Source organism: Aspergillus oryzae, chromosome 5 (genome assembly GCF_000184455.2).
Source record: "Aspergillus oryzae RIB40 DNA, chromosome 5".
NCBI classification, from domain to species: Eukaryota; Fungi; Ascomycota; class Eurotiomycetes; order Eurotiales; family Aspergillaceae; genus Aspergillus; species Aspergillus oryzae.
This window is the reverse complement of record NC_036439.1, coordinates 2,739,058-2,763,162: the sequence shown is the minus strand read 5'-3', so window position 1 is coordinate 2,763,162 and position 24,105 is coordinate 2,739,058. Positions and strand designations below refer to the sequence as shown.

The 24,105-nt window shown below is 47.5% G+C and overlaps 8 protein-coding genes across 8 annotated transcripts; 6 read left to right on the top strand and 2 right to left on the bottom strand.

The window, feature by feature from the left end:
- Positions 1-2,382: 2,382 nt before the first annotated feature.
- On the top strand, positions 2,383-3,051 carry AO090120000030 (uncharacterized protein; the record flags this gene model as incomplete). The annotated part of the gene is made up of 3 exons (XM_023237578.1): positions 2,383-2,549; positions 2,607-2,923; positions 3,038-3,051. 3 exons carry the CDS (start codon positions 2,383-2,385, stop codon positions 3,049-3,051), a joined length of 498 nt encoding a protein of 165 aa, XP_023092397.1.
- A 92-nt stretch (positions 3,052-3,143) lies between these two features.
- AO090120000029 (uncharacterized protein) lies at positions 3,144-3,689 on the top strand (the record flags this gene model as incomplete). Its single annotated transcript, XM_001823749.1, has 3 exons — positions 3,144-3,171; positions 3,228-3,346; positions 3,405-3,689. The coding sequence occupies 3 exons, from the start codon at positions 3,144-3,146 to the stop codon at positions 3,687-3,689; spliced, it is 432 nt and encodes a 143-aa protein (XP_001823801.1).
- A 251-nt stretch (positions 3,690-3,940) lies between these two features.
- Positions 3,941-4,606, top strand: AO090120000028 (uncharacterized protein; the record flags this gene model as incomplete). The annotated part of the gene is made up of 2 exons (XM_001823748.1): positions 3,941-4,399; positions 4,466-4,606. The coding sequence occupies 2 exons, from the start codon at positions 3,941-3,943 to the stop codon at positions 4,604-4,606; spliced, it is 600 nt and encodes a 199-aa protein (XP_001823800.1).
- Positions 4,607-5,340: 734 nt separating this feature from the next.
- AO090120000027 (uncharacterized protein) lies at positions 5,341-6,624 on the top strand (the record flags this gene model as incomplete). The annotated part of the gene is made up of 1 exon (XM_001823747.3): positions 5,341-6,624. One exon carries the CDS (start codon positions 5,341-5,343, stop codon positions 6,622-6,624), a length of 1,284 nt encoding a protein of 427 aa, XP_001823799.1.
- A 923-nt stretch (positions 6,625-7,547) lies between these two features.
- On the top strand, positions 7,548-8,317 carry AO090120000026 (glycoside hydrolase family 11 protein; the record flags this gene model as incomplete). Its single annotated transcript, XM_001823746.3, has 2 exons — positions 7,548-7,846; positions 7,918-8,317. The coding sequence occupies 2 exons, from the start codon at positions 7,548-7,550 to the stop codon at positions 8,315-8,317; spliced, it is 699 nt and encodes a 232-aa protein (XP_001823798.1).
- Positions 8,318-8,658: 341 nt separating this feature from the next.
- AO090120000025 (putative MFS transporter) lies at positions 8,659-10,372 on the bottom strand (the record flags this gene model as incomplete). The annotated part of the gene is given in 5 exon segments (XM_023237577.1): positions 8,659-8,794; positions 8,926-9,090; positions 9,161-9,411; positions 9,418-9,823; positions 9,885-10,372. Coding segments are annotated over 5 exon segments (1,446 nt in total).
- A 4,415-nt stretch (positions 10,373-14,787) lies between these two features.
- On the bottom strand, positions 14,788-20,043 carry AO090120000024 (uncharacterized protein; the record flags this gene model as incomplete). Its single annotated transcript, XM_023237576.1, has 1 exon — positions 14,788-20,043. One exon carries the CDS (start codon positions 20,041-20,043, stop codon positions 14,788-14,790), a length of 5,256 nt encoding a protein of 1,751 aa, XP_023092395.1.
- A 2,288-nt stretch (positions 20,044-22,331) lies between these two features.
- AO090120000023 (uncharacterized protein) lies at positions 22,332-23,519 on the top strand (the record flags this gene model as incomplete). The annotated part of the gene is made up of 1 exon (XM_023237575.1): positions 22,332-23,519. The coding sequence occupies one exon, from the start codon at positions 22,332-22,334 to the stop codon at positions 23,517-23,519; it is 1,188 nt and encodes a 395-aa protein (XP_023092394.1).
- Between the last annotated feature and the right edge of the window lie 586 nt (positions 23,520-24,105).

Below are 24,105 nucleotides of genomic sequence, written 5' to 3'. Positions count from 1 at the left end.
GACAGTTGGGAACGACGGAGTCCGTCATTTTTGTCTCACCACTAGAGGTGCATCAGAGCATACTAGATGCCCGTCAGAAGAGTGTACACGATAGTATCGACTCGTCAGACGTGTTATCTTGGCTGATCAATCAGACATGCAATAACAATAGAGATTTGCAACCGTTGTACCTCTCTCAAGGGATCGACTTTTGCCAGCGCATGCAAGCTTCCATCGATCATAAGAACTTCTTGAGTGACTCAGATCATAGGAATGACTACACCGAGCACTTGAAGCGACCGGAACAACAAACATTGGAGCAGCTCTATCAGCCCCAGTCACACGAGCAATGCGATCTGATGTATCCATCAACGGCCGCTGCCACATCCTTTACAGGGAACCTTGCTTCTCTCATGGACCAACTACGACAACGCTATGCACAGACCCCAGGTTAAGGGTTCCATGAATAATGCTGCATTGGAGGAGGTTGAGCAGGAGCGCGAGGTCGTCTTTGAGATCGAACAGGAAAGGGAGATACAGCGGCCTTTGAGTATGAAAGCCCACCGGTACCCTGGACTGCATAGCTCCGTTAGGAACTTTGCTATAACCGGCCACCTGAAGGGGAACGAAGGTTTACGTGAAGGCGGCCGCTGTCATAAAGTCAACAGACCTGGGGCGCAAGCACGGCATTGACGCTTCAACATTACTATGTTCCTTGTATGTTTCGACTGAGTTTACGAGGACGGTAGTCACAAAGAAACGGACCAAGAGTATCGATAACTTTCTGGTAATATCTTCCTATTCTCTCATTTCATGAGCCGTTGAGTTTGACTAATATACTATGCTTTGGGTAGCGTCCCGTGGATTGGCTGCTTTGGAATTCGCAGACAAACGTCGGGCTAGTTATCATTCTATAAGAAGCTGAGGAGGTTATCCCTATTATACGTACCGTGCAAAGCTCGTCCATGCATTTGATTATGTATGCAGCACCGTTCACGAAGCGAATGCTCCAGTTTGACCGTCTCGATTACTGCGCACTTCCGAGCCTTCCTAAAGGGTGGTCTCCACCACCATGGCTTCCGTTCGAGTTGGGAATTCTGGCAGTACGATTGTATTTTAACTTCTCAGACTACGAGTTTCTGTTGGAGCAGCTGCGACTAGACTCGGAGAAGCCCATAACAAACGTTAATCCGGCTGGAGCTAGTACTGCTGTGGCGTGTGATAATTCCTTTGTTAGAAGCCAGCTCAATTTCCTGCAGGACTGGTTGACTCTCCGTCGGCAGGGACAAGACATATCGCACACCCCGATGGGATATGTTTGCCAGGGCTCCAGACTCCGCCGTGATCATTCGTTCTTCTTGGCCAGAAAAGCGGTAGAGGAGATAGAAGATGCCGATCGTTGTCTATTCTACACCAAACCACAGGGGATAGCGATGAACTTGAGGAGTACTATGATAGTGATGATGATGATGATGATGATGACGATGATGTTGTTGCTGAGGATGTTGATATGATTGAAGGAGGAGAGGATGATGTATCAGATGTAGATGTGGATATGCATGAGGAGGATTAACGTTGGGATTTCCGTGCTTCATATGTGACTTGCACAGGCTGCTTTGTTCCATATTTTGTGATGCAGCTTGGTGGAAATATGTGTCTTCTAGTGTTGATGACAGCAGCAATATTAAAGCCATTCAAGATGCCTTTTAATACCACTGTGGTCCATGAACTGATAGTCTGTCCAAATTGATATACAGTCAATACCGAAGCATAAGGACAATCTGAAGAACAAGCCTAACAATGGAAAAGTACAGTGTCTAGATGGACATGAGTACTTTCTTAAAAGTAATGAAACTATTCATGGCAAAACAGCAGATATTCTCCCACAACCGGAGACCCAGAGGAACAAGCACAAACGAGTCAACGATATTGCAAGACGGGGCAACCACATTATTAACTTAGACTAGGCGTGATGGATGTTTCATGCGTCAGAAGGATAAAGCGCAAAGTGTGGCTGTAGAGTGCAGGGATCTAGTTGTTTCGAGTCGCATTCGATCGTGACGAATATGTATAATGGGTCTTCATAGCTGGGGAGCAGAAACTGAAGGCAAGCAGCAATAGAGTACGTCAAAAAGTTGAAGTTAAAATGTAAGACATTAGTCTACTAGAGAATAAAGAAAAAGCCTCTCCTGGACCCTAGATATTTCATGAGTTTCGACTTTTACATAGCCCAAGTCATCGGTCCTATCGAATCACATGACCTATGAATTGAGTCGGGTTTCCACTTTTGCCTGCCGTCCTCCACTTAAAGATCTTATTCTACCACGGTTTCTTACATGACCATAGATGCAACAGTTAACATAGTTTCCTTTACTTTTTAGAAAGATCATCCTGGAGCTCTCAATGCGGCGATTTGAGAGAATATATGACGTTGTCGAGCCGGTGGAGGAGTACCGCCATGGATGCTATCACCCAGCACACCTCTACGATGTATTCAACGATCGGTACAAGGTTAGAGCGAAGCTGGCATTTGGCCAATTTTCGACAGTATGGCTTGCATATGATCAATTGTGAGTGTCCCCACCTACAGCAACTTTCTTCAGAGACCACTAACTACAAAATCCAAGACGTCAACAGCAAGTCGTGTTGAAGATTCTCAAAGCAGATGCTTCCAAGGACAACAAAGAGCTAAGCATACTTCTTCAGCTGTCAGGTTCAGCTCTGGAACATCCAGGAAAGAATCACCTCATGAATTTACTGGACCACTTTGAGCATCACAGTCCAAATGGAACACACCTGTGCCTAGTACTCCTAGTGATGATATCTGACGGCGAAGCGGTGACTATCACTGGAAGACCACACTATGCAGCCGACATCCAAGAGGTCTCTAGGCAGATCTTGCTGGGTCTTGACTTTCTTCATACATCAGATATCATTCATTGCGGTATGTCACTTTCATGTGGATTATTCGACACCCCTACTAAATTCTTTTAAGACCTACAACCTGCAAACATTACCTTTTCACCGGACGAGGATGTGGATCTTGAGACACTTTTAGAGCCGCCTGGCTAGAAGGCATGAAGGCCGATAACAGTGCACCGTAATATTTATTGGGTTCACAAAGACGTCGAGGGCTGTTAGACGGCGTAGAGCCGTCTAATCTCATGGTTAAAATTGGTGACTTAGGTGGAGGTATGATTTGTATCTCATTCTGTCGAACCAGGTATTCGAAAACTCACATTCTGCAGCTGCCTTCATCCGACAACGCGAACAGCGGCCGGTTACTCCCACAGCTCTGCGTGCACCCGAGCTAATTCATCGGATTGAGTGGGATGTTGGCATTGATATTTGGACCTTAGGTCGTTTGGTATGTGAAGCTCCTATCTTCTAAATTAAGTCGTCTTATCCAATGCTATTGTGAAAAGATCTTTGAACTGGCCACGAACGAGCCACTGTTCCCTTTAGGAACATTTGGTCTCACAGCGGAACAGATCGATGAGGAACACCTCTATCTTATTGGACAAGTACTTGATAAGAACAACCAGACGGGTGATACGTTCACGCAGTACTTAACGGACAGGTTGCCGGCTGACTTTGGCGCTGAAAACCTTGAGCGACTTGCATCGTTTCTTTCGGGGATGTTACAGGAAAAGGCTCAAAAGCGAATGTCGACAGCTGAATTACTCAGGCACCCCTTTTTATTCCGATAAAATAACATAGTCTTAGCGATACCCGTTTGCTTCAATTTCAATTTCAGTCCTAAATTTGTAAATAATGAACTACTATACTAATTATAGAAGCTGTTGTGCTCTTAACAATCGGTGATTGGTCAACCTGTATAGAATCCGTGCGTAGCGCCAAACAGGCTATAATGTTGATCATCTCTCATTTGCGTCTCATGAGAATTCCTGACCACCGTCAACAAAAATATCCTTGAACTGAGAAAAAGCTACACATCGATATGACTTCCTCTGATTCCCAGAATTTACCTCCCCCACCGCCACCGCCCCCATCGATCGGCAAAACCGCCCCCAACCCCCCAAGTGTAGTATCCGAGGGACCCGCCGGTGCTTACCTGGTCGAGTTACTAATTTTCAACGGCTGGCCCTTCAAAGACCACTGGGCGTACTGGGTTCGGTCACATTCCGACCCTGATATTGGTGTACAGCTCCATGCAACTGGGGATGTAAGGAACGGCTTCGTGTTCCAGATCAAACGCAACTATGACTTCCATGACGACAACAGCGAACGTCCCTCTACAAGAATCCCCTTACAATGGATCGACGGGAAATTCTTCGATGAACGGGCGATGATGAATAATGGAGTGTTCACGCTTGACGATGTGCCTGTCTGTGGCTTTGAGGCGAGTGTGTACAAGGTCAAGGCTCCCGAGAAGTCTTTGAATACTGTTACTGGAACTGTGAGTAATTATAAGATCTCTATCTGATATATTCGGTGGAGTACTCTACTAAGATGCTTTATCTAGACTATTGCCGAAGGCCAAAAAGGCCAAAAGGTGAATCAAAGCAACTGTCAGACATGGATTGTGGAGTCTGCCGATCAACTCGTCCGGGATGAGATATTTAACCAGGAGGTTGCGACGTATCTCCATGCTATTGAGCAGTGATATAGCCACAGGTATAGAATTTATTGTTCCATGCGGAGAAATCAAATGTGATCGTACGAGTTGCGTCTTTTTCGAGGCGAAGCAGCTCAGCCTTGCCGATCGGGACCTGAAACTGCCAACTATTATACGCAATGCGGCCAGTGGATTTGTCCGAAATCAGAGTGGATATCGTGCCGTAGGATCCACCGTAGGAACGGAGCCTAAGATGCCACTAACGGGGCACCAGGAGCATTGACGTCTCCCGCCCATTTCCAAAGCATTTGTCGGGATACTAGCTGGTTCTCGACGGTTTTGATCGAGAGATGTCAAGTAACGTATTATTACAAGCTGGAATCAGGCCAGTGGAGGGGGAACTGGAGGATCTTCGTGGAGCAATACTGTAGACCCGTAAACTATCAATGCTTAATGAGATGATAAGAATCTTGGTAGGGGCCCCACCGGGACGCTCAGACAGCGAGCCTGGCGCAATTGGATGCATTCGATAATCTTACGAACGGTGCGAGCGGGGGAAATTATCGCAAGGGTCATTAGTTCATCTGGTAAGAGATTAAAAAGCAGGGATCGACGAGAGTCAAGAGTAAGGCTGAGTTGGAATATACCTCGTAAGCCCTAGTCTTTATAGGGTATAGAGCACCTCGTGATCATCCCACTCCTTTTGATCTCTCCAACATTCTTTGTTTTCGTGAGATTGTCTACATCACACAAGCCTGTAGTCCGTTTCACGAGTGGCCATCATGCTCACGATTCAACTGGAAAACCAATTGGCCTGCTATTCAGGACATGAACATCTTCGCGGCTGCGTCGTCTATCATTGCCCCAACCCGATCGACATCCAAGAAGTTCGGGTGAGCTTTTATGGCCGCGCCAAGGCAAAAGTCCAGAAAGTCAAGGGCGCGGCGGCACCCGCTGCCACCTACCGAAGCAAATGTATTCTCTTCCAGGAGGAAAAGATTCTAGTCACCCCTAATGGCGGTCAACTGACTCGGAATACGTACGAATGGCCATTCGAGTTTACATTCCCGTCGCAGGTGGAATCACCCGCAAAATGGCCCGAAAAGGCCCCCTTTCGTAGCGATGAACACCACCCGCTGCCTCCGTCTTTTGCGGTGGATGTGGGGGATTCGCAGCGGAAGCTCCACTGTGTTATCGAATATCGCATTGAGGTTCAAATGTTCAAACCGCAAAAGAACTTTCTGTCAAAAAAAGCGCCGGTATATACTGAGGCGATCCGAGTCAACTTCTTGCCATTGGCAGCACAGTGGGAACCGACTGATCATGCCGATAAATTAAGTCGAAAGCACAAAGATGAGGTGTTCACCGTGCGCAGCCTCCTCCTGCTGCCGGAAAATCGGGGACGAAGTCTCAAAGTTGGAGAGAAGTTCCAGTCTTGGCTGTCAAAGAAGCAACTCCCACAGTTTGACTTCAAGGCGTCTTTCCTATATTCCACACGGGTACTACAGGGTACACCAGTTGCATGTGTGTTGGATGTTATCCCGTGTACGGACGGTTCGTCCATGCCCTTTCCAGGCATCACACTGCAATCTGTGTCGATTGCAGTAATGAGTCGAACCTCCGCACGTGCTTCTCAGTCGCTGAGGGGCTCAATAGCTGGTGACGTGGATGATCGTTTGGAAATATTATCGAAGACGTCACTTGGCATGCCCGTATTGGGCCAGCTCGATTTAAACGAGACATTCGGACCGCTCATATTCAGACATTCAGAGGTTTCCTTCAGCACATTCACCATCTCCAGGTCTTACCGGCTATGCGCGTCATTTACCTTTGAATGCGTGGGAAAGACTTTTGAATTCAATGCGAATGACCTCGAGTTCTTCATTGTCTCAGATGTCGTCAGTCCCACGGTGCAAATGACTCCTATGGAGCAAGGCACTGCTATTACCGGGGTTTTCGAGCTTGCGGATACCACCTCGCGGCGTTCATCATCGGATGAGTATGATGAATCTCCTCCCTCGTACTCGATGACGGCTTCCACTTCCGAGAAACCGCCCAAGAACTAGTAGACGATTTATACTTGTTTCGGTACAGTATTGGACGTGGTGTTTGGGTGATAGTTATCGATTCGGTGGTTCTGTTGAAGTAACTTTAAGTCCTGGGATACTTGTTAGATTTGTTGCATCTTTACACTACATAGCACGATAATACAGCAAGCAACAACGTCCGTTACTACACTTATCCATCTTACACGGCAGACTAGCAGTTGCCATCACCTCTGACAGTACATGGTAAAGCTCCATGTTCTGGCCCACTCGACCGAGGAATAAAACTGTGCTTAGGCTAAACAACAATTAACTAAAGCCACTGCCAAGATTTGCATTTGCCGGATAACAGCCGAGGTGCCTGACGAGGATCCATATTTCCCCGCATCAATGGATGAGCGGACTGAAATAAGGTTGCAGCCGAGTGTGGTTTCTTCAGACCATGGGAATTACCCGGTTGAAGAAGCTTATTCATGGCTGTGGTGATCCCATTTAGCCTATGTCTGAGCTGTGAAGCGCTACATTGGGCGGTCATTGGCAAGTAGGCAGGCTTTTAGTGCGGAGGAGCACTCTTGGCGAAGATACGAGACCAAGATTCTCAACTAGGCGAGACACCTTGGCTGACAATTGCCTGTCTATACTGCGTTACATATGCCATAATTCAGCCGGACTATCCCCAGCAAGTGCCGTCAATCTAGAGAAATTCCGGCATACTCGCCGGATGTTCATCATTCTGGCAACGGAAATGATCACCGACATGCCTAAACTGAAATCATCCTTCCGATGACTCCCCACACTTGGCACCTGTTGTTAATACAGGTAGCAGAGGGTATGTGCCGGACTGGGGGGAAACATGTATAAATGCCAGTCAATTCCACAACAAGCCAACATTGTATCTCATCGCAGTCACACACAACCAACGAACTCTAGCACAGTCACATAACATGGTGTCCTTCTCCTCCATCCTTCTGGCCTGCTCCGCCGCAATTGGGGCGCTAGCAACTCCAATTGAGCCACTCGCAGACCATCCCAACGAGGCCTTCAACGAAACAGCATTCAATGACCTCGTGGGCCGCTCCACACCCAGTAGCACGGGCTATAACAATGGCTACTACTATTCCTTCTGGACCGACGGCGGCGGTGATGTGACTTACACAAACGGCAACGGCGGTTCATACAGCGTGCAATGGTCCAACGTCGGCAACTTCGTCGGCGGGAAAGGATGGAACCCCGGAAGCTCTAGGTATACAGAATCCAACCCACCCCCCAACACATACCCATACACACAGGAACCCAAGCTAACTACCCACCCAGAGCAATCACCTACTCCGGAAGCTTCAACCCCAGCGGAAACGGCTACCTAGCTGTGTACGGCTGGACCACTGACCCCCTGATTGAATACTACATCGTCGAGTCGTACGGCACATACAACCCCGGCAGCGGCGGCACCTACAAGGGCCAGGTTACCTCCGACGGAGGCACATATAATATCTATACCTCTGTTCGAACCAATGCACCATCTATCATCGGGACGGCGACCTTTACGCAGTTTTGGTCTGTGAGGACTTCGAAGCGTGTGGGTGGCACGGTCACTACGGGGAATCATTTCAATGCGTGGGCTAAGTATGGGTTGACCTTGGGGACGCATAATTATCAGATTGTGGCTACGGAGGGGTATCAGAGTAGTGGGTCTTCTGCTATCACTGTTTATTGAGGAGTGGATTCGTTGAAATATGGGGGTTTGGTGTGTTATTGGTCGAGCCGGCTTGAAGTGAGTGTGATACGTAGTGGTTGAGTAGCTGTGTTTTGGACTGCTTGGAGTTGTCCTTGATGTTGCTGTTTAGCTATCGTTAGTCTATGACTCCGTATTATAGTACTTAGCTGACGTTTTGCAACTATTTGATATTTCCAACTGTTCCTTCTCTCGAGGATAACCCTAGATGAACTAGACGAGTACCCGAGCCCACGAACTAAGCCAGTCATCTCTTAAACGGTTACAATAGCCGTTTATACCAAGCAACTTCCATATCCTTCATAACCCCGGCTCAGAAGGCTCTAACTCTGTGCATAATTACCCGACCCCCTTAGGTCTTCCCCATAATACCACAGTAACAACGGCGCCGGAATGCCAATAACGACAGCAACGCACGCAAGGAGCGTATTCCCCCATGCAAAACCAAGATTACCATATCTGTAAGATATCATTAGTTAACCCATGCTAGAGAATCCACACAGCAGGACCAAAGACCAGGGTAACGGTAATATTAGGGGAGCATTCACAAGGAAAGATGGAGGCAGAAAGAGAAAAAGATGGAGACATACAAGCTAGGCGCAAGAAGCGGCAACCCAAACCCCAGTAAATTCCTCAAAGCCATAACGCTCGCCATTGCGCTCGCCGCGTATACCTGATACGTATCGATCAGGCAGCCCTGGACGCAGACGAGTTGTAAAACGGTAGCGCCGGAGTAGATTGCTGCGCCGATATCTCTGTGTAATCATTTTAATTGAGTTTATTTTATTCGAGGTTTTGGATAACGTTGGGGCTTGAGATACATACGGCATGATCCAGTGGATACTTGTTCTTGCACTCCACCCGTACCAGAATAGGCCGATTGGGACGACGACTGCAATCGCGCATAGGATTGGGAGACGGAGTTCTGCTTTCCCCTGGCCGTTATTCTTTGCTCGGAGGCGTTGATAGATTTTGTCTGCGAAGCGGACGCCGAATTGCGCTGCGATGGCTAGCCCTACTGTCATCGAGAGGTAATATAGGGAACCTATAGATACAGATACTTGATAGATACCCGTCTACACGTCGTGAAATGTAGCGACCATGAGATAGAGGGTCCCGTTTAGATAAGCGAGGTAGAGACTGAGGGCTTGAATGATAGGCTGGGTAGTGAGTAGACAGAACGGACGAATGAGGTTGGTATTGAGGTGTGTGGAGGTGCGATCCTGCTCGGTGTGAAGATCGGGGTTTTGGGTAGACTTGCGCAACCGGGCGGCTTTGCGTTTGAGGAGAACAGGACCGTAGGTCTCGCGGAGGAGGATGAGTCCGATTATTTGGATGGTGAAGATAGCGATCGAGATTACGTAGAAGCACCATCGCCAGGAGACGTATTGGACGACGAAGCCGCCTGTGATGCGGCCGATGGCTGTTCCGATTAGAGGTGCTAGTGTGAATACTGCTATGGCTTCGAAGAGGTCGCTGTTCATTCCGCTTCCGATCTATATTTCTGGTGTTAAGTAATGGAGATATTTAGGAGGCAGTGTGGGGATACTGACGCCAATATGGACCTGCAGCGCCTAAACCAGCGAGAAAGCGAAAGATAATTAACTGCGTTGGCGATTTGGCAGCGCCGCATGCTGTATTGAACACGATATAAACTACGTTCATCGTGAGTGGAACCGGTACCCTTCCTATCATCTCTGAGACTGGTGCCGTGAATAGTGGCACGATCGCAGTACCGAGGAAGAAGACCGATAAACTTAGGATAAGCAGCGTGTTAGAAGGAAAGCCGAGATCTTCGCCAATGGCACTTAGGCCTGGAGCAACTGTAGCTGAGGACATGGAGCTCAGCAGATTAAACATTGACATTGGCACAAAGGCCAGCCATTTCTTTCTCGCGGACCAGTTTTTAGGGTTGTGTGGGTTATCTGGTCCGTCCAATGTCACTAGATTCGGATCGGTGGGAGGGATCAAAGGGACGATATTCCCCGGTCCAGCAGTTTCTGGATGCTTTTCTGAAGATGATGCATTATTCGTCATGATGCAAGGACGTAGGTAGTGGATGACTATTACAGCGGGTGGAAAGTTCTTTAACATCGAACGTAAGCTTTGGGAGGAGGTGAAGGTGTGATATATCAGCCATGATTTCCTCAGTATTGCGGGATATAGCAAGCGTCGCCTGTCATTGGCCAATACGGCGTTATAACTAGCGTGTCTTGTGTCCCCTCACGATGCCGTCCATCCATAGCGCTTATTTCCGATATGCATTGCTTGGAGTAGTTATGTTGGGAGTTAATTTCCTTGATGCCCAAACCATCTTGACACTAGGTCAATCTCCGCTGTTGACTCTTTGTATTCTAGATTAGATACTGAGTATATATACGATAGCATAAGAATAAGACCAGACCTTATTTAAACGTCCACCGAGTGAATTGTTCACCCGACAAGCCATCCTCATGCTTGGCCGGTGTACCCCGTGAGGTAGAAGAAGGTCTACTACACTCACCCCCCTCACAATGATCCTCACACTAGATGCTCCGTACTATGGCACCTTCCCTGAGATTTCGCATGCTCTCACTCGGTTCTATTACCCTTCCATGGTTACTGAACCGTAGCCCTTTCAAGTGCCACTTCCTGTCACCGGCCGAGTGAAATCCGGAGTGCCCGGTCGCGTTGGCGCTCTGCTTTCCTGAAATTGATGTAGAACCATCCGTCGTGCCCTGTGCCCCAGAAACCGAAAGTTCGAAAAACTCCGAAACAATGCCAGCCATCATCCCCGTTTGTAGCTCAGCGAAAGCTCGCTTGAGGCTCGGGATACATGTGCAGATAATAGATGCACTTTGTAGCAATTGGAACCATAGTGTCGGCATGAGAATATACCACGGTTCGTCCAGGGGGACCGAGTGGAAGACGGGGCGGAGCGAGACGATGTACAGTATAGTAAGGACAGGAACACTAATCTCGATCTGGGAATTAGTTCGGCACAATCAGCATCCGGAAAGGAAGCAAGAGTAACCAACAGGAAACGTAGTCCAAAAAGAGCGCAGATTTGGAAGCACTTCCATTGCGACATCTGGACCTTCCACATCAGGATCATAGGTAATACGACGAGACCTATGTCGAGGAGTATATGAGTCACAGCCAGACCAGTGTAAAGTGCCTCCTGGTCCATGTATCTGCTTGAGCTGAGGCTCCACCATGGGGACCGTGCATATTGGATGGCTAGAGCGATGGTAAAGGTGATGGTCCAAGCTCCGATCAGCCCTAGAAGCATTTTACACGCGAGTAGGACTGTATTGAACGGCTTTATGGAAATCAAGAGGAGTGCAATAGCGACTTTGGAGCACGCCAACACGAGAACCGAGAGGATATGGCTTGCGTAGAGAAACTACAGATGGTCAGTATCTCAATCATCGCCTGCAAACAGATCACGAACTGACTTTGTCATAAGACTGAAACGCAACATCACTCAAGGTATCTCTGTGCTTGCCGATACCGCTCGAACTGGCAAGATTCACACAGGCGGTTTGAGAAACGAAAAGGAGCTGGCAAAGCGTGGTCAATATCCCACTTGAGCACATAGATGGTATACCTACCGTTGCCGCAATGAGAAAGGTGTCACTCCAAGTCAGTGAGCGAAGAATTCGCACCCGCGAGACAAGCGTCACGATAGTTGTCAAAGCCGCGACGATCAGTAGTATAGTACTCACAATGATCACCCACGGCCCATGATCCTCAGGCGTGACGAGGAGAAGTGGTGGCAGGACCTCGGTACCATTTGCTGGCATCGCACTTGACAAGGCTCTTGAAAAGGTGGGCGCCAGTGCAGATGCCAATGTTGTGAGATGTGTGACATAATGTCAGCTGTTTTTCTACCCCTAAACTGACACAACGGTCGAGGCGGAAGTCCTGACAGGGTCGATTCTTGGCTAATAAAATATCCTTGTAGGGTTGCAACACTAGGAAGCTCCTAAAGGTGTTGTCAAGGCAGACTATGCAAGGATGTCAGTGATTAGCGTGCTCGACTGCATGCAGGGAGTTAGGGTTTGAACCGGCTGTTAATTAATCCTTTTCTTATGGTGTTTTATCTCTTCCCCCTCAATAAACTCTCGCCAGCTTTTCTATCTCGTCAACTCCGACCTTTCTTTGCGCCCTTCAACGCCACATTGGCGCAATATACGACGCGTCAATATCCTTCCAGCCCCAACCCAACTCGAGGTTGACCCTTCCAATATGGAACAACATGAGATGAAACCGGTCGCCGAAACAGATATCGAGACCTCTCCAAACAAGTGCCTGAGTCCAGCGGCCTCAGATGCTAATCGTCAACCTCATGACGATACGTCGGGTCAGGCTCAAATAAAGGTGCGCTGCTTTACAATATCGTATGGATTGAACACGATGGGATAACACAAACTATTACCAGCGTCTGTTCAATTTCACGCAAATGTTCTTCTTCTCGTTGACATTCATGTCCAGTTGGGAGACCCAGGCCTTGTACGTACTCGTGTTTCTTTCATCGCTAAGCGGCACTAATGCGGTTGCTAGAAATTTAACCGCAGTGCTCACCAACGGAGGACCTGAAGCTCTAGCTTGGGGTATAGTGATCGTCATCTTTGGAGCTCTGGCACAATGCGCTTCATTAGCTGAGATGGCCTCCATGCAGCCCATTGCCGGTGCACAATATCATTGGACTCATTACCTGGCACCGGCAAATCAAAGGAGGTTCATCACCTGGATGCAGGGTAGCTCATCACATTGCTTACGGACTAAAATGAGCCCGCATACTAACAATTAATGTGATATAGGCTGGGTTACTTGGTTCGCCTGGGTCTCACTCCTCGCAGGCGTAGCCAATACTACGGCGACTACAATCCAGGGTTTAGTGATCACAAACTACACTGATTACATACCGGAACGATGGCATTTGACACTGATCATTTTTGCGATACTCATTGTCGAGGGCCTGATGAATATGTATACCTTCCAGCTGATTCCATGGATTGAGCTTCTGGCTGGGATTCTTCACGTTGTCCTCTTCATTATTTTCTTGGCCCTCTTCGTTGCTTTAGCTCCGCGTCATACTCCGGAATATGTTTTCTTGACAACCCAAGCTCAGTCCGGCTGGAATAATCCATTCGTCTCATGGAATATCGGGCTTTTAACACCGACATGGGGGTTCGTTGGTCAGTAATCTTAGACACTGGCTTGATTTTCTTAAACCAACTGATAATCATAGGCTTCGACGGTGCAGTGCACATGAGTGAAGAAGTCCGTCGCGCGCGAGAGGCAGTACCCCGATCGATGGTCTGGTCCGTCGCCACGAATGCCGTCCTTGCGTATGCAATTGTTATATGCATGCTGTTCACGATGGGGTCAGTTGAAGATGCACTGAACGCCAGCTTCCCCATCATCGAAATCTGCCAACATGCCACGGGATCTACGCAAGCAGCCACCGCCATGGTCTGTGGGCTTTTAGTTCTTGGGCTTTCCGTAACACTAGCCAGTATTGCATCCGCCTCGCGGTTAACATGGGCCTGGGCAAGGGATGGTGCACTGCCGAGATGGTTCTCATACGTACGTACATCCCGTCCAGCATCTACCCCTCCAACCTCCGAAAATACAAGCCGAACTAACTTCCAAAACAAAGATTGACCGAAGACACAACGTCCCCATCCGGGCAGTATGGCTCCCCGTATTCATAGTCATGGTCCTAGCATGCCTCAACATCGCGAGCACCGCCGCCTTCGGAGCGTTCATAGCTCTCTCATCTATAGGCTTGTTCGTATCCTACTTCATCGCCATTAGCTGCATGGTGCATAACCGTTTCCGGAAGGACCCAATGCCAATAGGGAACTGGAATATGGGTAGATGGGGCCTGCCAGTTAATATCTTTGCTTTGGTTTACACGGCGTATGTCACTGTGTGGTTGACGTTCCCTTCTTATCGGCCGGTGACGGGCCAGAACATGAATTATGCGTTGCCGATTTTCGCTTCGTCAACTTTGTTCGCTTTTGTTTATTGGTTTCTTTATGGCAGGAGACATTGGCCGGGTTTGAATAAGGAGGTTTTGCGGCTTGTGGTTGAACGGGGTGAGTTGCAGCTGAAGTGAACTCTAGGTATGTACTATTGTGATGATTCTTTGCAATGGAGACAATGAAGATTTTTCTATGTCTTACTAGTTTCTGTATTTGGTCAACAGAGTAAAAAATGAATTCAACTTAGTGCGAGTCAATATATTGTGTTCGGAAGACCAAGAAAGAAAAGTCTTGATTATTGTATTGAATAGATTAATATTAAATAGATTGTAGGTGAATATACAGTCTCCGGACTTGCCAGCCACAGATCTATTCAATTGTCCAAAGATCCCACGATTTCCATGAGAGACACCCTAAACCGGTTGGCCACCTTGAATGCTTGCTCTTCCGTTAGTAGGTCAGATTTGTAGGTGAGCCCTAACCGAACATCCGTTGGTCCAATCGCAACGGTAGCGATAAGGCCATACTGTTCAGCGCGGTCAGCTGGGTAAGGCAGTGAGACTGTTGGAAACATACCTCCGTCGGCTCAAGGGTTTCCAACTCCTTAAAGCAGAGACTCGCATTGCAGCTGTCCATGGACAATGGCTGCTCAACTGATATGCAAGTATTGAACAATGGCTGGCCGAAGTATTTTGAAAATCGTAATATCTCAATGAGGGAGCAATGCTGGTTCAACAATCGATTACCGGTTTCTACTTGATTCCTCCGTAATATGGCCAGTAGCGAGTCCTCCCTTCCAAAGCGGAGTTGACACACTAAAACATTAAAGAAGGGTCCTATCATCTTATCGACATCCACAATTTGAGAATCTCTTCCTGACATGAGTGCCCCGAAGCACACGTCATCAGATTCAGTATAGTACCGCAACGTTAAACCCCACGCGACTTGCATCAAATTAGTCACAGTGAGCCCATGCAGAGTGCAGAATGATATCAATGTAGCGGTACTGGCGAGATGCTCAGTGATGACGAGGGTCTCGGTAGGTGAGTCTTGATCTCTGAGCATTGGAAAAATACAAGGCCTGGTTGCTTCCAATTGTCTTCTCCAGTAGTCCATCCGATCATCGGCATTTCTCAGACTTTGGAACCAGGCCACTGCTGGGCCATATAATGGACCAGGAAGAGGGGATAGCTGTCCATCATACGCCTCTGATAGCTCATGCAAAATGATCAAGACAGAAGCGGCATCAAGAAAGGCCTGCCCACCCTCGAGCTTGCAGAACACACGACCAGAAATCGTTTGGCAAATTGTAAACGCATGCGGATAATATATCTTAGTACTAGTTTGGAGGAAGGGCTTCCGTAGCTCTGCAAAGACCTGCTCATCTGCACAAGAAATGATCGGGATATCTGTCACATAGTCTTCATGCACGATATGGATCTTCTGGTGGATGCCGACAGACAGTGGACTCTCTATGAGATGTGTCCTTAACGCGGGATGACGACGCGCAATGTTAAACCAAGCATTGCGCAATTTAATGGGGCATACAGGAGAGGCCATGCTACCAGTGGTGACCTCCCATATAGTATAAGACTGATAATTGAATGGTTGCAGCATTTGCGTTTGCAGAAGCCCCTGATGTGATTCACTGCAAGGATACACATCTTCAATGGAATCCATGCTTTGAAAGTCATATGTAGCCATGATTGCGGATTCAAGGACCTCCATATCACGATCGGATTTCAAAGAAAGAAGCGGGAAACGCGCCCCCAAACTACGGTCACTTCCAGGAGTCGATGGAGGTGTGTATAAGGTGAGAGGCTTCACACTTGATGCAATGGTTTCGATGCTCTTCCCGTCGAATATATCTGATGCTGTCAACGACAGGTGGTGCTTTCTACAAAGGGAAACGACCTGCATTGCAGAAATTGAATCGCCACCAAGAGCGAAAAAGTCATCTTTGGGACTTATATTTTTTGGCTCCATACCAAGGACATGAGCAACAGCTGTTCGAAGTCGTGCTTCTCCTGGCAGTATGTTATAGTCGATCTGGTTGTTGGCAGGGACCATCAACGAGCGTAAGAAACAATGTGACTTGGAAGAGGCTTCCTCGCATAAACGAGACCTATCTGGTTGCCCGAATGCGTCTAATGGCATGGAATGGATTGGAAGACATAGTGATGGGACCACAGAACAGGGGAGGGATTCCTGTAGGCTACAGATCAATTGATGAAGCTGCCATCTCACTTGGTCTGTAGGCCGTGTGAATAAATCTGATAGTTCGGCCGATTCACAGTTCTGGTCAGCTTCGCAAATGAACATAACGGTATGTTGATTGGAGCCTCCTTTCGGTACTATGGTGTCAACAACGACAGATACCTCTCCATCGAAATAATCATAAGCTTTCTTCTCGATGTATGCACTCCATGACTGGCCTTGGCGAAGTGCATCAGGATAGATGTTAGAGGGACGTGGGATAATGCTCTCGATTTTCGAGGTTGGAGATTTGGTTATCATGTCAACAAGATACTCCAATTGATCCAGCATCCTCTGCATACCATCAGCAACCACGACTGCATTGTCAAACACGGCCTTTATTGACAGCTTGTCCGCCTCAAGTTCACACACTAGAGTTAACGGACATGTGCTGAACTTAACTTGCTCGTACTCATTGGAAGGGCATTCGGAGAGTATTCTTTGTGATTTTCGATTTGTGGCAGGTTGTATAACCAAGAGACTTTGGAATTGACAGGCGCTGGCTGTCTCGGAACTAAGTGACTTTATGCGTTGTAACCCTGTCTGCTCAAAGGGGATGAGCCTTGTTATGTGGTTTTGCATGAGTACGAGGGAGTCCGCGACATTCAATCTCCCATGAAGTATTGTACGCAGAGGAAATGTTGCAATAGTTGGACCAGTCGTTTCATGTACTCCAGGTACTGGAGCATTACGCCCAGTAACGGTTAGACCGAATACAACATCCATGGAACTAGTACGCCAGGCTATAAGCATGGCAAAGGCAAGCTGAATTATTGTTGATGGCGTATAACAGCCACCTAGCCATTCCGATATGTGGATTTGGCGTTGCACTGTGGTGATGGAATTGACCATGTGTCCAGAGGTAAAGGGTGGAACAGGGAATGGAACTGCTTGCGTATCTTTAAATTCGGAACACCAAAAGTCCCTAGCAGATTCGTAATTGCAACTCATTATGTGTTTGATGAACGGAGTGAAAGGCCGTTGAACGGCATTCATGTGCTTATACGCACCCTCAACGGCGCTAAGAATCAGAGCATACGACCATCCATCAAATATAGCATGGTGCATCATGAGACAAAATGTCCGGTCCGGCTTCCCTCCTGTGTCACTCACGACAGCTACGTTAATAAGCGGTGCACCATAAGACATGAACGATCCAGGGATTTCGTTTACGTCGTATATCAAGTCCCACTGTAGTGGTTCTTCAGGACGCAATACTACCTGAAGAGCCCCAGTCTCAGAGTGAACAATGCGAGTTCGCAATATTGGGTTGGCAGCAATCACAGTTATCCATGCTTCCTTCAGACGAAGTATATCCAGTTGCTGCGGAAGGCGAAAGCGAAATGTAGCCTGGAATGCTCCCGGTCTTTTCGAGCTGTACGCCATTAATGCTTCCTGTAAAGGCGTACACGGGTAGATATCCTCAATTTGTTCTGGGGACACGGAGCATTGCTCAGTTGCTTGAGCAATGTATGTGGCCTTGCTTGATGGATCAAGCAATGAAAAGGCTGAGATGGGTGTATCAATGCTACCGGATGTCTGATGGGTGCATGTTTCTAGTTTACAGATAGTCTGTTGTCTGAACAACGCTTCTACTGTCATCTTCAAACCCTGGTCTCGGGCATCCCCGACAAGTTTGATAGCACTGACTGAGTTGCCGCCAAGCTGGAAGAAACTGTCATTGGGTCCAATTTTGTCTTCTGGAATATCAAGTGCCGCGGAAAAGAGGTGCCGCAACTGATCCAGGACAGGGGTATTCGGTGAGTTAATCATATTATTGTGTGGTGTTGGATAGTAAGCTCTGAAGTCGTCCTCCGAGACATTCTCGATAGCTTCACGCAGAACCCTCCGGTCGACCTTCCCTGTGCGTGAAATAGGCATAGCTACTAGTTCGATGTATGCTGTGGGTATCATATGCCTTGGAAGGACATTTTGTAGGCCAGACCTTGCTGCTTGAGCCTGTCCCAGGAAAACAGCGCTCGGCGGGTATAGCAGCGTTTTGCAATCCATTTGAATGGAGTACTCTTGCCTTGGAGCAATAAAGAGGATTAGGGTTGGCTTACGCCCTGCTGGAGCAGCAATTTCAGCAGCAATTACGGCATCATGGAAGCATTGTCGTGCTTGATATTCAACTTCGCCGAGCTCAACTCTCTGTCCATTCAACTTGACTTGGGTATCCTTTCGTCCAATGTACGCAATTGTTCCGTCGTAGTTATATTGGACTAGGTCGCCAGTTTTGTAGAGTCGGTAGGTCTCGTCAAGTCCGAATAACGACGCCCACTCCGGATTTATGATGAAGGCATTTTTTGTCAGACATGGTCGTTTCAAGTATCCTCGTCCTACAATTGGGCCGCCTATAATTAGCTCTCCAACACAACCAACTGGCATGAGCCGTTGGTGGTTATCCTGTGATGCGATCCAACAGGTGCCACCAGGCGAAACACCAATATTCCCCAAGTCCTGAACGCATGACTGTACCGTTGACACGATAGTGCACTCTGCCGGCCCGTACGCGCATACCAGTCGAACCTTGTCCTTCCATTGAGAGACATCACTAGGTAGCATAGGCTCTCCACCCAACACAAGAGTACTCACCGTTGGAATGTCTTCTGGCTGCCAGAGTCTAGCCACCGATGGCGTTAGCTCCATCCAGTTCACACCTAGGCTTCTGACAGCCTCTTTCAAACTGTTGACACGTTGTGATTCGGAGGGAATACAAACACACCCCCCTAGCAATAATGGGGTCAGGCATTCGTGGATGCTGACATCAAACGCATATGAAGCAAACTGCAAGATTCGAGATGATCGATCAAGGTTCTGGGCCCGGCTACTGGCCATGACGTTGGTACAAAATGAGCCATGCTCTATGATAATGCCTTTAGGCGCACCTGTAGAGCCTGATGTGTACACCACATATGCCGCATCATGTGAAGCCGTCTTTACTGGGTGTACCGCAGAGTAACTTGCGTTTGCAATATTATGATCACCGATTGTAAGTATGTTTCCTGAAACGTCTATAGACAGCTCTTCCGAACAGACTAGCACCTTTGCATCGACATCGTGACATATATCCACTAGCCGTTTAGTCGGGTAAGATGGATCCAACATGGAAAAGGCAGCGCCTGCTTTGAGCACTCCGAGCATGGCAACGACGGCCCATTTAGATTTCTTAAAGAGAATCGGTACGACCGAATTGGGTGCAGGGTTATAAGGCTGCAATAACCCTTGTACAGCCGACGACAACCTATCAAGCTCACGATATGTTATAGTTCCATCCCAAGCGCAAATTGCCTGCGCGTCTGGTTGCAACATGCATTGAACGCGAAAGAGGGTATGAATGCAACTTTCCAGCGGAACGGCTGGCGCATCGCTGTTCCATCGGGCTATTTGATCCTGGTGGTGCTTGCTTAACAGACACGAGTCGACGAGTGGCCGACTTGGACTATTGGTCAAATGATGTATTATTTGCTTTAGCATACTAGCAATGTTTTGAGCATGAACATCGTTGAGAGCAGAGGAGCCATATCGAAGCGAAAGCTGTGGCGTAGGTGAAAGAGGCTCAACGAGAAGTACAATGTCACTGAGCTGAACCACGCTTAGTTTATTAGCTTCTATGGTAATGACAGACCATGATATGCATCACCTTTTCAATGCTCCGTAGTGACTTGAAGCAGGAGGCTTCCTGCGGATCATTCGGACTAAACACGATACAAGTGTTGAATACCTCAAGGCGGGCGGGACCCTCGAGTAGCCATCGTCGTGTGCTTCTGAGGGTTACCGCGTCCGAAATTGGCAACTGCGAGTCTATCACTGCTTCCCACTGCTGTATACTGGAGATATCGCTGTCCTCGCATGGGAAAACCCCAAAGCAAACATTCTTCAAGTCTGTATATTCCGCAAGTAGAATTGACCAGGCAACAAGTGAGGTGTGATAGAGAGATGCTGTATTCTGTTCACTCTCAAACACGGCACTTCTTTCACTTTGTTCAGGAACGACACAACCGGCATCTGTACTCGCGGCTCCGCAAGTAGCCAGCCTTGGAAATATACATTGATATGAAGCGTTTGTGTCAGCTTCATCATCTGAGTTTAGCATTTTAACGATGGTATATCGTATTTGTAGGCTTCTGTGCAACAAACAGAATCGCGAGAAAACGAGTGCGACCTCTACACGAAACAGATATTTCTTGGTCTCATTCAATGCATTTGAGAAATCATCCCCGGATATGGCCAATTCTTTCGATATTTGCCCGTTAGCAAAGGAGGTACCATGGGGAATATATTACTCTCTATCTATATGACATAGGAATTGTGCATATTATTTGATCCTCTCACCTTCACAAGGTCTCGGCTTCTCCGGTGGTCAACTACCAGTGTTAAGATATGTAGATATGTAAATAGCCTGGTATCGAACACACTGACATTGTACAAATATAGGTAAGAATGGAATACAGAGAGTTACACATAACTCCGTCGGTACCTGTGCTCGGTATATCCTGTTGAATTCTGATATAGCTCAAGCTAAGACTTGCACTATGCAAGCAAGCAGCCAGCTCGCATTCTTATTCGGATAGTCCACTGTCGTTAGGCCACTGAAAGAATTTGCGCACCGGGGTATGTCACTTAGGAGAGAAGCCGTCCCTCATTTTCGGAATATATGTATTCACACGGTCGCCCTTGAAGGCACCAGGAGGCACTCCTGCCCTTTATCATAAGATATTGAGTGCTGAGCATACTCCAGAGCCCGTACAGCTAGCCTAATTCCAACTGTCCACTGAACATATACCTCAGCAGAACAGTGACTGGTTGAATGTACTGCCAAGTTGCCGCAGCTGAGACCCCTCTAAGCTTCTATCATTGTATTGCTTCAATGGGAGTTTGCGTGATATTCTCCGCATGCAGTCGACTGTCCTCATTGGACAACGGCACTGCAGGTTTCAATATACATATGCAACAGAGAAAGCCTGACCGCCAGGAGCATTTAATCCCCGAGTTGGTAATTTGTGCTTGAATACAAATCAGCGCGTAGTAAGGGTATCTGGCCACAAGCATAGATTTGTAAGGGCATTTAGCATAGATGCCGTTGTAACCCCTGAGGCTTGTGCTTCTTTCTACTTCTCATGTAAGTACCAGTCGTACCACCCCTACCTTTGTATCGGGACGCTTGTTGTTGGACATATTCGGAGAAAGATTTCCTGGCTTTGTTTTTGTTGCTCCAATACTATCCATGGGAAATAACCCACTTCTGTATACTGAATCATGCAACTATCCAACGCCTGAAGTTTCTGGCAGGTCATTTTGCTTTACCCACGACCTTAAGTAGAAGCTAGAAAACTAAAAGAATTCCAGGCAAGATGATGTACATCCTGCTGAGGAGTGGATCCAGCGTTCATTCTGCCGGCAAACCTTCCGTTGAGTTTGATAGTAAGCTTCGGAATCAAGAAGTCGGAGTATTTCTATCGTGTCGCACTGTGAAACGACAAGATCCGGCCATGTACATCCGCTTACTGTGTTGAATACCCCTCACCTACAATCACCTATTCTGAGAGTAGCTGCAATCATTAACCATGACTTGCTGTGTCCAGATACACTGTGTCTCCATGGTGCACTTGGCAGCCCACCCAATCTGGCACAAAGACCATGTAGCTGCCTATAGCTCTTGACAGAAGTCGGGCGCTCATACATCTCCAACTTCACCGGATGTCCTCCGTTGCTCGTCTTCCTCTCATTCCCAAGCTCCATAATCACCTTATCTTGTATCGGCTATGACTACCTATACGCTGTCGAAAGGCAGTGACAGGCCACAAACATCGGGTGATACTGATGGACCACAACCATATGATGTTCTCAGCAAATATCTGAGATTTCCAGATTTTGACCAGGATCAATGGTGGCAGAACACAGCACCGATGCTAGGGAAGCTCCTATCACAGTGCAAATACAATGTTCACCAGCAGTATCAACACTTGTGTCTCTATGGTCTACACGTCATACCTTTTCTTGGACCATGGCCTGATATTCAACGCAGTAAGCTCTACAAAAGTGTCCTCAGCGGACTAGGGTCACTGGAATTCAGTCAAAACTTTACAAAGACCGGAAAGACTGTACGAATGGGCTTCGAGCCGACAACATTCATTGCTAGTACCAGTCGCGATGTATGCAACAGACATTGTCTCGGCAAGGTCCTGAACCGCTTCAAGCAGCTGGATATTAAACTGGACTTGCAACTATATCACCAGCTAGTGAATGAGGTATCATTGACTGATCAAGAAGAAAATACACTTCTAGAGCGAGCAATATTGGATGATGAGCCGGCCAAGTCACAGAGCCTTCTAGCACTAGATTTCAACAAGGATGACGTGACGGTCAAGTTATACTTATACCCTCAACTGAAATCGTTGGCCACCGGCATTCCTCGCACGCAGTTGATGTTCAGCGCGGTGCGGAACGTGGATAAAACGCGTGCTTTCAGTGAATCCATGAACATGATCGAGGAGTACTTCACCTCAGTCCGGGCCAATGCCGCCCCATACTGGATATCCTGCGACCTCGTCGAGCCTAACAAAACTCGATTCAAAATTTACATCGCGCTGTTCCAAGTCAACTTTGAGAATGCCGTAAGCATGTGGACTCTCGGCAACCGGATAACAGATCCTGAGACGATGAGAGGACTTGCCATGGTCCGCGATCTATGGAATTCTTTCGATATTCAGGATGGCCTGCGTGAACAGAAGAACCGACCTGGAAACCCAGGTGATCCATCCAATATTGTTCCAATGTTGTTCAACCTGGAGATACTTCCCGGTAAGGCATATCCACAACCCAAGATCTATTTCCCTACGACTGGAATGAATGATCTGGATGTCGCAAAGGTCATGGTCGAATTCTTTAAACGACATGGGCTCCACGAGCACGCACAATCATACATTGACAATTTGGCTTCTTATGTGTAAGTTTGCCTCGTCTTGAATATCTGCAAGTCTTTAGAAATAAGCTAATAATTTGTGCTTTAGACCACATATGGACCTGAATGACTGCACCGACCTGCAAGCGTGGATATCCTTCTCCTACTCTGATGCTACGGGGCCATATATTACTGTTTATTATCACTAGCTAGGGGTAGTAAATGTTCTAATGAATACATCGCTATCCACCCAACCTAATCTACATCCTACAAGCCTATATCAAGGTAAACATGCCAACATACTAGTTTCGCTCTACATCAGTATCCAATCTCGACTTTGTCCATCTCAGCCCGGATTAGGTTAATGCTAAGCATTCAGACCCACTCTAGCCTACCCACCAATAAGGCCAACCAAACTGCTGACAGGATCACCTAGTGCTTACTTCAACTAGATTCGAAAGTTGACTCTAGAATGCTTATGTGCCCAGCGGGATCATTCCGCATTTGCTGACATAGGTACTATATAAATGATGATGGGGACATAATTCCAAATAACGTCTCAACAATGTATTTTGTAAGCATATGAGTCATAAGGAATCAATTCGAAGAGACCAACAATCTAGATATAGCATTAT